General features: G+C 40.2%; 1 protein-coding gene across 1 annotated transcript in view; it reads left to right on the plus strand.

Annotated features, from left to right (window-relative positions):
* The window catches only part of LOC136874464 (trypsin-3), a gene marked incomplete at its 5' end in the record, with an annotated part of 51,005 nt that overhangs the window by 16,488 nt on the left and 19,341 nt on the right, over window positions 1-15,176 (plus strand). The window contains 1 exon segment of the mRNA XM_068227730.1: window positions 9,370-9,508. Within this exon segment, the coding sequence (XP_068083831.1) occupies window positions 9,370-9,508 (139 nt within the window).

Genomic DNA, 15,176 nt, shown 5'->3' on the forward strand with positions numbered 1-15,176 from the left:
ATCACTGTAAGTGCGTAGGAAAGATCTTCATTGTGGTAATCAGATACGCGGTATTGTAAATAAAGCGTACAAATATCTGCACATGGTTTTAAGGGCACTTAAGGGCTGTACTAAGGATGCAAATGAGAGGGCACTTAAGTCTCTGGTAACACCCTAACTAGAGTATAGTTCCAGTGTATGGGACCCCTCACCAGGATTAATTGATGCGAAAACTGGGAAAAAAATCCGAAGAAAAGCGGCTCGATTTGTTCTGGGCAATTTCCGAAATTGTTTGGAGAGACGGCGTGGAATGACATTAGTAGCCGAATAAGTTTGCGTGGTGTTTTTAAAAGTAGGAAAGATCACAATATGAACATAAAGTTGGAAATCAAGGGAACAAATGCGGAAAATATTAGTTTATAGGAAGAGGTGTTAGGGATTGGAATAATTTACCAAGAGAGATATTAAATAAATTTTCAAATTCTTTGCAATTATTTAAGAAAAGTGCAGTTAAGACAAAGACAGGGAATCTGCCACCTGGGAGATTGGCCTAAATGCAGATAGGTGGTGATTGATTGATGAGGTGCAATCACTGATTCCGTCCACCGGGTGAATTGGCCGTGCAGTTAGGAGAGCACAGCTGTGAGCTTCCACACGGGAGATATGGGTACGAACCCCACTCTCAGCAGCCGGGCAAATTCCGTGACGGTACCTAATTTAAGGCCAAGGCCGCTTCTTTCCTCTTCCTTGTCTATCCCTTCCAATCTTCTCATTCTCCAATAAGGCCCCTGTTCAGCATAGCAAGTGTGGCTGACTGGGCGAAGTACTGGTCCTCTTCTCCAAAGTCTCACGCTCCAGGACACTGCCTTTGAGGCGGTAGAGTTGGGATACCTCACTGAGTCCAAGGGAAGAACCAACCCTGGAGGGTAAATGGATTAAGAAAGAAAAGAAAAGAAAGGAAGAAAGATAGAAGATTATTTACTACAATACAGAAACATTTACCTGGCCAGCCTTTCTAGGTTATTAAAAATATTACCCATGTATGCTAGTTATTGTTTGGATTAAAAAAGTCTCCGTTTTACATTAACACCTCGATTATTCCACAAAGATTTACGGTTTCTCCCCTCATTGTTGAACCAATCAAAACATGGACGTGCGCATACAATTGTATGTTTCATGCGTGTAATATTTTACAAGATTTGATTATAATTTTACTATCAAAATATAATTCACCTCTCATGCAGATACAAACCCCATAGATACGAACAAGAAATAGTATCTCAATAAGTCCAATTGATTCTGAGAAAAGTGCACCTGTGAGGAAATAAAATACCACGCGTCCGTTCATAGTTTTGAGCGACTGAAAATTTTAACTAACTGTATGATTTTCTTTTTCATTTCTGTTAAACTTTTGTGATGTAGTGACCCTTCTACTAGTGTATACTAGAGAAAGGAAAATCAGTAACTTGTGTTGTTAATGAAAGGAACATAAAAATCAGTACCTTAGAAAAAATAAAAAATTGGAATGGTACTGTCTTAAGGTCTTGACTTCATAAAATACGTACTACGTTATAGATCTCGTGAAAATGAAATAAGCTATTAACGAGGTATCTAAGAAAGTTATAGATCCCTTCACATGGTTATGAGGTTATTTTGGGGTTTTAGTAAGGATGTAAATGAGAGGGCGTATGTCTCCGGTAAGACCGCAGTTAGAGCATGGCTCCAGTGTATGGGACCCTCAGCAGGACTACTTGATATGAGAACTGTAAAAAATTCAAAGGAAAACATCATGATTTGTTCTGGGTGACTTTCGATGAGATGCTCGACTAATGGTATGTTTCGAGCTGACAGTGGTGAGTTGGCGTGGAATGACGTAAGTAGAAGAATAAGCTTAAGGGGAGCTTGTAAAAGTAGGAAAGATCATAATATGTAGTCACGTCCTAGTTCGTGAACCATGGGCAACGCCTGAGTGGCCTAGTAAGTGGTCCTGAGTGTCGGGATACCAGTTGCCATGGAATGGGAGTGGGCATCTCGGACATATTCAGAGTCATGGACACCCTAGTGCTCAGACGGCTAGGACTATACAATCCACCGGTGGTCCATAACCCGTTAGAGGAGAGATCCTCACTTGGATTATGTGTAAGTAGGTTGGCATCATGATTCATGAATTTACCAAGCTCAGAACATTTTAAGCAAGCCTCGGACCTATGGGAGTAACGGAGTCCCACCCCATTTGACCGGCGAGTAGAGGATTCGATCCCGGGATCCCGGCCGCTTTTCAATCCCGTAGTTTTCGGGATTAAGTTTTCCGGATCCCGGGATTTTCGGGATTGACATTTTTAAAAATTGCTAAATAGACTGCGTGAAACGAAACTCTCAGTGCGTTTGAATAATTCAGTGCAGTTGAAAAAGTCCGATTTCGAGTTCACCGATGAAATCATTAAAGTCTTGGCTCCAGTCAAATTAACTGTAGAAGCGCTAGAAGCACTCTGTCGCACTGATGCGAATTTATGCACACCTGATGCTGCCCTTAAGTGTACTTTTAAGCAGTTAAATGACAATAGCGCCGAGATGGATTCTAAATTCAAGATACATTTACAAAAGCGCATGGAAGATCGCCGAAGAAATGAGTTGATTGGCGTATTATGCTACCTACAAAATCCTCATAGTGACAATGTGGCGTTGGAGTTCGATGATAAAATAAAGCGTATATTTTCAAGTCCGAGCAAAGTCCTGATAAAAAAAAACAGATTGTTTCTTTAATTGAGATATTAAATGGTAAAAAAATTACGAAGAGTAAGAACAAAATATGCAAGTCAAGCCTACAAATACAGACAAAAGTGATTTGACGCTCAAAGAAAAGCTTCAGCTGGAAATAGAAAACAGCATGAAAATTATGTCTCCTGAAGCATTAAATGAAAATTAATTTTCCGGAATTGTTAAGAAAGAAATGAACCCATACGAGTCTTCCAATTCTACTCGGAGCTTTAACCTATAACAGGCTTATAAGTATTTACTAACGATTCCTCCAACTTCCCTCGAACCTGAACGCGCTTTCTCAGCAGCTGCATATATGTGCAACAAATTGACAAGCGGGCTTGATGATGAGACACTGGACACGTTGTTATTTCTCAGATCATGTTTTCGCAATTCAAATTAGAATGTTCCTATTAAATTAGTTTTCTTTATATTTACGAGAAATATGAAATGTGACTGATTAATGTTATTTTCAAATACATTTTGATAAGAAATTTTCTACCTATGTATTACGTTGTTACATGAAAGTCGTCTATTTAGTCTATGTTCAGAGAGATTGCTGTTAATTTCAAAAGTTTATTTGCATAGTTTGTAACATAAAGGTTTTTTATTATTATTAAGAAATGCACACAAGTTGTGTATATATGTTACATAAGTTTTGGCGATACATTTTACCCCGCATTTTGATTGTACACATTTTAATTAAGCACAAAAGTCTACTAGGGGTATTACCCGTTTTTTACAAGTGGTCATGTGATAACGATCAAATGATTGATCGCACAACTCACATATACAGTTATTCACGCGATTGTGAAAACGCTTGTTCTTGTATACTTTGTGGTGGTACCGATGCACAGCTATTGAGATCACCAGGTGTCGGAGGTCTTGATTCGTGTTGGCCCAAGATCTATTTACCATCGCTTCTGTAGTATAAGAGTCCAGCCAAATTTCTTTTCGTTTCTTGTCTTTCAATGAGCAGTTTATTCGAGCTGTCGGTAGATGGAATTCTCATACGCAGTTCTATAAAGAACGGTTCTCTCGCGAGCTCGTATACTAGCCTCGACTTTGTGTGTTTCGAAACATCTAGAGCGGCTTTCAAGAATCTTGATTTAACTGTTTCCAAAGTCATTAGATCTTTAGACTTAACTTATCCCAAATAATATTTATTCCGTATGTTGCGATGGGAACTATTTTTGCGTTGAATAAGGCCATAGCGGTTGTTAATGATTATCTGGATAATTCTTTGATGTCAAAAATTGCTTTTGTGGCAGATGCTGCACGGGATTTCACGTGTATTCTGAAAGATCTGGAGGTGGTTTGCAGAGTCACTCCCAGGTATTTGAAGCTGTTGACTGTCACAAGAGGTTTCTGTCCTAGATATATCCTGTCCTCCGCAGCTTCTCGAACTCCGTTGCGGAATGTCATCTGTACAGTTTTTTTCGCTGTTAATTTTCATTTTGTTTTCCTGTGCCCACATCTCATGTTGGTTTATGGCTCACTGCAGGTTGTAGGTGGAATTCGATCCAATGACCATGTCGTCCGCATATATGTAGACTTTTACATCTTCCGTATCTTGTCTAATCATCTGTACAACATCGTATGTGGTGACATTAAAGAGTAGGGTCTTAATGGTTCTCCCTGTAGGACGCCGTTAGTCTGAGCTGTTGTTTTCGATGTGGTTACGCCATCTGTGATCTGAATGAAATTGGCTGTCATCGTGTTATGGATCAGTGCAGTGAGCTTATCCTTTCCTGTTATTGTTTCCAGCTTTGAGATTAGGATACGTCTGTTTACTGTATCGAAAGCTTTGGCATAATCTACGAAGATTACATGGAATTTTTCTTGAAGATATCATCAATTAAGTTGTTAATGGCGTGGAGAGTGCTCCTGCCTTTCCGGAAACCGAATTTTTCTTCCAGAATCCTGTGTTCTACTTCCTTAGAAATTCGCTTTGTGATAATGCTTTTATCTTCAATATGCCTTTTTCCAGGGCAATTCCCCTGTAGGAGTTCGGGTTCAATTGATTGCCTTTCCCCTTAAAAAGTATCTTAATTGCCGACATTCTCCATATTTCTGGTATGTTGCCCTCTTTTAAACATAGATTCAACATATCTGTGACTGCTTGAAGTAATAAGCTAACTGAGCCTTTGATATGTTCATTATATATGCCGCCGGGACCTGGCGCCTCCTTGTCTTTTCGAGATGTTATTGTCTCGTATACCTCTTCTGTTGTGAAGGGTTCAGTTTCCGCTACGCATGTCTTCACATTGATCGGTTCATATGCGGTGTTAGTTTTATCATTGTTGAGAATGTTGTTGAAATGTTCTTCTCAAACTGTTATGTCTATTTCGCTATTGCTCTGAGATTTCTGTGGCCTCAACGCCATGTATAGGTCCTTTCTGGCTTCCTTTTGCTTCCTTTTCCATGTAATCTTTTTTTTGAATCTTCAGTAGATTTTTATATTCTTTTCTGATTTGACTGTAGGATTTTATATCATCTAAACTATGGCTGGATTTGGCTTTATGTAGCACAAGAACGGTAATCGGTCCCTTTCGTAACATTCTGCGTCAAACTATAGCTCTTCTCTTTTGATTGTATACCATAGCAGAATGATTCGTTTTTTCCAGTGCCATGGCAGCCGAATCAATGTCATTTCTCTATATATGATTATCGATTTTTTTCCATTCTTCTTTCTTCTGGCTTATTACGCAGTTGGTTTTTTAATTTATGTAAGTTTAAGGAGATCTCACTGATTCTTGGAAAATAATTATTTTAACATAGCGGCTGAGTGATTTTAAATTTGGTTAGTCTGACTCTAAGTCTGATTAGTTAGAGTGATTACATTTGCTAAGTGTATACCGTAAAATGTGTTGATTTTGTCTCAATTTCGTTTTGGTGATTAAACAGCTGATTTCTGTAAACATTTTCTTATTTTTTATTTGTAACCTTCAATCCCGGGATAATCCCAGGATCTCGGAACTGACCAATTGTAATCCCGAAATCCCGGGATTAGAAATAAGGGCCGGGATCGAATTCCCTACGGCGAGGGACTCCTCGGAAACAACTTGGCGAATGAAATGGAATTTGATGGGGAGCTATTAATATTAATGGGGCTTATGGAAGAAATAAAGTAGAATTGGCTGAGACAGCAAAGGGAATGCATCTGGATGTGCTAGGAGTAAGTGATATTCGGATGTGGAGAGATAACGAGGAGATTATGAAGTGTACTTGAAGGGTGTTAGAAAGGGAAGGCAGAGTATGGGGTAGGGCTGTTCATCAGGAATACCATTGCACGCAACATAGTTTCTGTTAGGCACGCAAACGAGCGAATGATGTAGGTAGATTTGGCAGTTTAAGGAATTAAGACGAGAACTGTCTCAGTGATTTCAATTATGAGGGTGCAGATGAGGATGAAGTTGACAAGTTTTATGAAGCATTGAGTGACAACGTAGTCAGGGTGAACTGCAAGGATAGGATAGTGCTAATAGGCGATTTCATTGCGAGAGTTGGAAGTAGAACTGAAGGATACGAAAGGGCGATTGGTAAATGTGAGGAAGATATGGAAGCGCGTTAACTAACCTGTTAAATAACTTAGATAAACATATAAGGTTTACAATCGAATCGGAGGATAATAAAAGTCTAAACTACCTAGACGTAACAGTAACTAGAGATAATAAAAACCTGGTTTACCAAGTATTCAGAAAGCCTACACATACAGATGTTGTTATCAGGAAAGACTCGAACCACCCGGGAGAACACAAGAAAGCGGCATTTTATAGCTTGATCAATAGAGCGGTAAGTACACCACTAGATAAAAATGAATTTAATAAATAGTTAAACATCATCCACGATATTGCTAGAAGAAATGGTTACCCTACGAGCTATTTCAATAGGATAAAGAATAAGGTCATGAATAGACCTAACACTCTACTTGTAAATAGGAAGGAAAAGAAGAAATTTGCTACATTCACTTATCATCATACGGCTTGGTTAAACTCTTTAGTAAACACAATATTCACGTATCCTTTAGAACAGATAATATTAATAACATTTTGTTCAGTTCGAATAGCGTAAACACCAATAGTATTTTCAGAAATTCGGGAGTATACAAATTGTCTTGTCAAGACTGCGAAAGAAAGTATGTAGGACAGTCGGGAAGAAGTGTATTGGTACGTTATAAAGAGCATGTAAATGCACGAAGATATTCTAGATACTCTGCCATGTGCGAACATATGCACGAAAACAATCATCATTTCACTAATATTGAACGGGACATGGTTTTATTACACCCGTTAAACAAAGGTAAACAAATGAATGCCCTTGAGAAGTTAGATATTTACAAGTCACAAATATTTGATAGTAAAAATAGCCTTAGTGAGCACATGTCAGAGGACAATCAGTTGTTTAAATTGGTGACCGAATATTCTAGAAAGAGGGCAAAGGAAAAGCGCGTAAGGGGGGAAGTATGACGATAGCATCAGTAACGGTACCCTCCACCCCTCTTTCCATCCACTGCGCCTCCCGCTGCAACTCCGCAATCACTCGTCGAACAATTTCAGTTGCTTTTATATCTCCTTGACAGTTGCACGACAGCCTTACGCACATCACGCCTATTAACGGAGGGTATCGGCTTGACAACAAGTTTTTATATCATTTTATATTTTTCTTAATACCACCTCACCTGAATTTTATAAGAAAGTATTGGAAAACCAAGGACACAGTGACCTCACATCACAACACGACGCAGTGCTCAACATTTTAATTCATACAGACGTCATCCTACTGTGTTTTATTGTATATGACAAGATGGAATTTAATTCCATGCCTCCATCCTTCAATTTTTAACATGTACATTGTACTGGTCATAGTTTTAGATGTCTTAATGGGGGCCCCCATTTTCACTAGGTCTTATTGTATACAGGAATTTTAATTTAACTAGCTGAAGAAGAGAATGTGCATATTCTCGAAACATTTACTAGACATAAAGTTACGGTGAAAGGTAAATATTAAAAAATGAACACATATTATTGACTGGGCGGATCATCCACCTCTCTATTTATTGCCAAGCTTATTTATCACAAATGAAATATAATCCACAGAGATTCGCTTTGTCAAACTCTAGTAAAAATCATCTATATACAGAATGTCCTTGAAAAACATCCCAATATTTGCGGAGGAGGCAGCACGCAGCAAACGACGGAAGAAAGGTCCTATAGTCTTTGGTCGCAAACCCAGTTTCTTCGAAGTTATGGTCCGCTACATTGATATTAATAATCACGATGTTCGAATAATTTACGGAGAGTCGTATGCAACAATAGACGGAAATACGTTCCTACCTAAATCTTGGTCGTAAAGCTAATAGCGTGTTTTGTTATGGTCTTATTGTGTTGGGGCATCGGTCCATTTTCATCGTAGGGTTCGGCGACACTTAACACTATACTTCCACGAGGGATGGATAGGTAGGAGTGGGCCAATACTTGACCTGCCCGTTGGCCTGACTTTAATCCTTTAGGTTTTTGGCTTTACGGACATGCAAGGACCATAGTGTGTGCAGTCCCCATAAACGATGTTGATACCTACGAGAATACGTGTTCATTTCCTCTAATGCAATCCGGCCACAGCCAGAGGTTTTCCAAGGAATGTGTGATTCCATGCTACGTAGTGTGGAAGGCTGCATTGGAATGGATGACAGTTACATCGAACACATGTTGTGAAGAGTAGATCAAGGACGTGGTAATCACAGATGGTGGTCATAGTGGACCATAACTCCTAAGATTATTGGGTTTAGGACCAATGTTTATAGAACCTTTCTTCTTTCGTTTGTTGCATGCTTCCTTCTCTGTAAATAATGGAACGTTTTTCAAGGACACCCTGTATAAAACCCTTCAAATTAAACAGAGGGGAGACTATAAAGTGTTCCTCTAACATATTGACATATAAACACAAATCAAAAATTGAAATTAAAACATCGGACATCAGTTACGACGATCTGCTACCATTTGTACTAATCGTACAAGAAAAGGCAAACATTGATAGATGCAAAACACTTCATTATTTTGTTCCATATACACAATTTTCAGGGATTGTTCCACCGGCACCTGTATGCTGATTCACATCAACCTCGTCATACTGTACCTTTCTAGCCACTCACAGATTTTAATACAGGTAAAAATATACTGTTCACTTTTCTAAGACACACTCCTACACCATCACATAAAATTTCACAGGTAACTTAAATATTTCCAATGCCCTAACGCTACGGTTTACAGTACATTGAGCTTAATATTTCAATAGGACACCATCAATTTTAAATTTACACTAAATTTAAAGGATACTGAAGTCCATTATCGAAGCATGTTGCATATTTGGGGAAAATATCTAAGATTTATGCAGATATTCTACGTCAAAACCCAGCTGGTGACTTGAGTTGATAGTCACAAAAAACACAGAAATCAGTACCTTAGAAAATAAATCAAATGAAGCCTGACTCAAGTTATTTTAACAGCTGAAGATGCACATATCTAAACAATACGAATGCACCTCTTGCTCATTTTAGTCAAAAGCCGACTTATGTTGTTTCTCAAATAATCGATTTATTTATTAAACGTGTAAACTGTTCAATTGTTGTTTCAGTGCTCTTGATGGGTCTGTCACCATTCGAGCGGGCTCATCTTATCGGGAAAGAGGTGGATCTGTGCATGAGACCGAGGAGATCTTCGTTCATCCTTTGTATAACTCGACTACTGTCGACTACGACATCGCCCTCATCAAGGTAAATATAGCATCTTTTGATAGCAAGCGAGGTGATCGTCACTATTAAGTAAGCACATGAAGAATTATAATATTTATTTATCCTAAATGAGGTAATATGATTAATAGTGCGCAGATTTCATCATAATTATTAAAACTGAAATTACACACATGTTTTAGTGTATTATATCTATGAACTGCCATGATCCTCATTCGGGGACATATGTGCGACATAAATTGAACGGCCCAATGCAAAAATGGAATGGCTGCATATTTAGGCAAATTCATGCATTGAAGATGTCGAAAAACAAAAATGAAAACAGTGGAATTACACTGGGTTGCAAAAAGAAGAACCTTAAAATCAATTGTAATGATTTTGCAGATGATATAGCATTGTTTGATAATGAATTATGTATGTAGGTATGTGTGTGTGTATGTATGTATGTATGTATGTATGTATATATGTATGTTGTTATTATTATTATAATTGTCATTTTATTATTATTATCTTCCAAATCGTAACTTCTGCTTTAGTTCATGTTCATAACAAGGATGGGCAGTACCTTGTACACTGGGAGTTCGGTTATTCGCTCCAAAAGTCTGATTGGGTCAGCTTCAGATGTGCGAATTGTCATTATCTCATATGTGGGTTGGGGGAACGGCATGCAAGAATTGTCTCGAACATATAAACTTTATGATAAAAGAATCCGTACAGACTTGGGGTTGAAAAAAATCCCTTAAATATAAACAATTTTACATGCTATAAGCAGCTAGAAGGGTGCCGAATGCAGTCTTCTTCTTCTTCTTCTTCTTCTTCTTCTTCTTAGGACATAATCTGCCTACGATAGTTGGTGATCCAATTGATTATGATTAATCGCGGAACAGCGGTTCGAAACATTTCTACCGGCGAGTTGGCCGTATCTGGGAGATAGTGGGTTCAAATCCCACTGTCGGCAGCCCTGAAGATGGCTTTCCGTAATTTCCAATTTTCATACTAGGAAAATGGTGGGGCTGTACCTTAATTAAGGCCACGGCCGCTTGCTTTCAACTCCTGGGCCTTTCCTATCCCATCGTCGCCATACCACTTATCTGTGTCGATGCGACGTAAAGCCACTAGCAAAAAAAAAAAAAAAAAAGAACATTTCTATGGAAGTTCGTCCATGTCAGTGGTGCAAGTCTTTAAGCCAGGAATTTCTTCGTCTCCCTACATATCTACGTCGTTCAATTTTCCCCTCGATGATGAGTTGAAGTTCATATCCTTCATTCTCATGGTGTGCCCCAGCTTTCGCTACTTGATGGTTGTTTGAAGTTTTTTGTTTTGTTTTATAACAAGGTGAGGATATTATCATTGGTATTCCTTTCTACCCAGGATATTTCAGCCGGTCTGAGTGGCTCAGACGGTAGAGGCACTGGCGTTCTAACCCCATCTTGGCAGGTTCGATCCCGGCTCAGTTCGGTGGAATTCGAAGGTGATCAATTACGCCAGCCTCGTGTCGGTAGATTTACTTGCAAGTAAAAGACCTCCTGAAGGACTAAATTCCGGCACCTCGGCGTCTCCGAAAACCGTAAAAGTAGTTAGTGGGACGTAAAGCAAATGACATTATTATTAGGATATTTGAAGCATTCCTCTGTACAAGTGCATTTCAAACGCTTCAATCCGTCTCTCCAAGAAAGGGCTGAGCGTCCAGCCTTCGAAACCATACGGAAAGTCAGGGAAAAATAGCTTCGTAACATTCGAACTCTCTCACCTATCTCTAATGGTGAATAGGGCCCTCATACTGTTGAACACATTTTTGGCTTGCTCCATTCAGGATATTTCATTGTTAGTTTCGCAATGCCCATTCGATATAATCCCAAGATGTGAGAATGATGGCACTTACTGAACAATAGTGTTGTTGATGTGCAGTGAGGACTGCTTAGAGTTTTCGATAATATAATTAGCTTGGTCTTGCCTATATTCATGAACAGACCAAACCGCTGCACTGTCCGGTTCCATGGCTAAATGGTTAGCGTGCTGGCCTTTGATCACAGGGGTCCGTGGTTCGATTCCCGGCAGGGTCTGAAATTTGAACCATCATTGGTTGATTTTGCTGACACGGGGGCTGGGTGAATGTGTAGTCTTCATCATGATTTCGTCCTCATCATGGTGTGCAGGTCGCCTAGGGGAGTCCAATCAAAAATCCTGCACCTGGCGAGCCGAACATGTCCTTGGACACTCCCGGCACTAAAAACCATACGCTATTTTTTTTTTCCGCCGCACTGATCCTAACAATGTTCTTATTGATAATGTGAAGATCAGTAAGTTAATGTTACTGGCTAACACAACTGTTTCATCAGCAAAGCGGATGTTATTAATGACATTTCCATTTATCTTGATGCCTATATTAACATCATCGATAACTTCTCTGAACTCGGCCTCACAGTAGATGTCTCCGGGCGAGTTGGCCGTGCGGTTAAGGGCACGAAGCTGTAAGTTTGTATCCGGGAGATAGTGGGTTCGAACCCCACTGTCGGCAGCCCTGGAAGTGGTTTTCCGTGGTTTCCTATTTTCACACCAGTCAAATGCTGGGGCTGTACTTAATTAAGGCCACGGCCGCTTCCTTCCAACTCCTAGGCCTTTCCTATCCCATCGTCACAGTAAGACTTATCTGTGTCGGTGCGACGTAAAGCGAAGAGTAAAAAAGGTAAAGAATAGATATAAAAAAATTGAGGAGACAGGACACAACCTCATCGCATTCCTCCGCGTGTAGCTATACACTAAGTTACGTCTCCCTCTATGTTTACCTCTGCTAATATAATGGCGTATGGCCTCCGGAGAGGCCTGGTGCAGGTCTTTTTCTAGTAGGCGGCCTATTAGCCGACCTGCATGTCTGTAAAGATGAGGGCCCTACCTAGTATGATTTCTAATGTTGAATACGCCACACACTCCCAGCCCGCGAGCCACTGGAATTAACCAATTAAGGTTAAAATCCCCGACCCGCCGGGAATCGAACCCGGGACCCTCTGAGCCGAAGGCCAGTACGCTGACCATTCAGCCAACGAGTCGGACTTTACCTCTGCTAATTGGTTCCAATAGAGTCGAATAATGATACGTATATCAACAACATCAACACCAGCAGTTTTTAAGGTTTGCATGAGATGAGAAATCGAAAGCTTTTCGATAGTCGATGAAGCTTGTATACGCGCAGATATTCATACTCACGCATCTTTGAGTGAAAGTATTCAAAGAGAAAAGAGCCTTGCGATTTCCCAGTTCATTTCTAAAACCAAATTTAGTACGACCAATTTAGCGTTCGCGTTTCACATGATGATAGGAATACCTCTATGACAAGGGACATTAGGCTGATCATGCGATAATCATCACAATGTGATGCACTACCTTTCTCTAGGTATGGTAACAAAAGTTGATCTTAACCGGTCAGATGGAATTTTTTCAACCATATATATTGGGTTGAGTTGTGCAGTTAGCAGGTTTGGGCTTCTACCATCACCTTTAGCAATGAATTTGAGATTTCTGCTTGTAAGTTGTCCGGAGCCAAAGTTTTACTTTTCTTCTGGAGCCTGACTGCATATAATACTTCCTCCTTTATTATGTCAGAACTTGCTTCGTTCCATTCTTCAATACAGGATAGTTTTTTCTGGCCGCTCATCGTTAAATGGATTCTCAACATACTCCTTTGGGCACATCAGCTTTCATTCAGCTTCCACCGGGATAATATTCTTAGCTTCTCTCAGTATGGCTTTATACGGCTTGCGATATTTTTCCCTAAATTCTTTAATTTCTTATGGAGGTTAATGAAGTCATGTTTCTCCTAGAATATATTTCTCTGTATCTTTTCACCAGCCAAAGACTTTTTCCTTCCTGCACTTTGTCCTCACTGACCTGTTCAACTCTTTATACTGATCTTTATCCCTCTGCTTCAGCCCTGAAGATGGTTTTCCGTGGTTTCCAATTTTCACACTAGGCAAATGCTGCGGCTGTACCTTAATTAAAGCCACGGCCGCTTCCTTACCACTCCTAGACCTTTCCTAACCCATCGTCGCCATAAGACCTATCTGTGTCTGTGCGACGTAAAGCCAATTGCTTCCTGAATTGTTTACTGCACTCAACCGTTCTTGAAACTTCAAAATTGTTCGAGTCCGTGCCTAGATGTTTCGTCCTTTTGCATTAATGCGCCTAGGTTTTTCAGAACGTCTGATCTTGACAAAGCGACGGAGTTTGAAATCCATGACGATGGGATTGTGGTCACTATTAACATCCGGACCAGGGTAGGTTTCAGCCGCTTTCACGGACCTTCTCATATGACTTTTAATGAGAATGAAGTCTGTCTGGTTCCTTCGCAAAAATGAAATGGTGTATGGCCAAGTAAGGCTCGCCAGATGCAGGTATTTTATGTGACGCCCGTAGGTGATCTGCGCGTCGTGATGAGGATGACATGATGATGAAGACGACACATACACCCAGTCCCCATGCCAGCGGATTTAACCAATTAGGTTAACATTCCCTACCACACCGGGAATCGAACCCTGGACTCCAGTGACCAAAGGGAAGCACGCTAACCCTTTAGCCATGGAGCCGGACGTTTTCTTCACAGTTCGCTGGGGATATCCATGTATACAGCACCGGGTGTATAGCTTCAAGAAGGTATTGATGACAGAGAGCTATTAGTTTGAATAAAACTATACCAGAAGATCTCCTCCGGTATTTCTCTCACCGAGACCGTATTGTCCAACAACGGCGTCCTTCACGCCGACATATCATTGCGTTGAAGTCAACGAGGACCACTGTTATCTCATCTTTCTTTGTAAGGGCCATTGCCTTCTCTAGAGTCCAGTAAAATTCCTCAACCAACTCGTCATCTTTATACCATGCTGGAGCCCAAACCTTAGTGTTCATGACTCGATGTGAAGTTCGCAGTTTAAGAAGCATAACTCAGTCCACAAGGGGAATGAAATCAATGACTGTCTTCACCATATGAGAAGTTAGGAGCACAGCTACTCCATATTGATATCGAGGATCGTCACCACCACAGTAATACAGGACCTTGTGTTCAGTTTTATGTGTTCCTGATACGAACCATCTAACTTCGATTAGGCCCAATATCTTGATCTCCAGCCGCTGCATTTCTGCTTCACCGTTTGCAAGCTTTCCAGCCATATACAAACTTCGTACACTTAAAGCGATAACTCTTGTTCTGTTGTTGTAAATTTGAAACTCACTAATTCCCTTCGGAGGAGGACTCCTAGCAAGCTCTACTCACTCAAGGGCCGCCCTCGACTGAGGGCCGTTGGTTTACTATCTCTAACCATAACCACATTTAATATTCCTGAAGTATAGCGCAGTATGTCTTTCGTTTCCTTTCTCCGCCTTAGTGTGCAAACCGCAGAGGCTGCTACAGTTGCGCTTCCCACATCCTCTGTAGTACCCCTTGTCAAGTCCATCCTCACCCTCTACTACGTGGTCTGTTGCAGCTATTGCCTTCCAGCAGGAAATGTCCACTTAATCCTGGGCAGTGCCATAATTAAAACATCAATACTTATTTTGTTACAAATATATTGTTTCTCCATGACACTCCTTTTCAGAATGCGTGATTTTTCCTCTCTTCTTTCAGTAAAATGGCTTTTATTTCGTTTATGTGATTTATTGCGTAGCACTTCATATTTTTCATAAGTATTTGTCTGGAATGCTT

This window comes from Anabrus simplex, chromosome 5, assembly GCF_040414725.1.
Source record: "Anabrus simplex isolate iqAnaSimp1 chromosome 5, ASM4041472v1, whole genome shotgun sequence".
Lineage (NCBI taxonomy): Eukaryota > Metazoa > Arthropoda > Insecta > Orthoptera > Tettigoniidae > Anabrus > Anabrus simplex.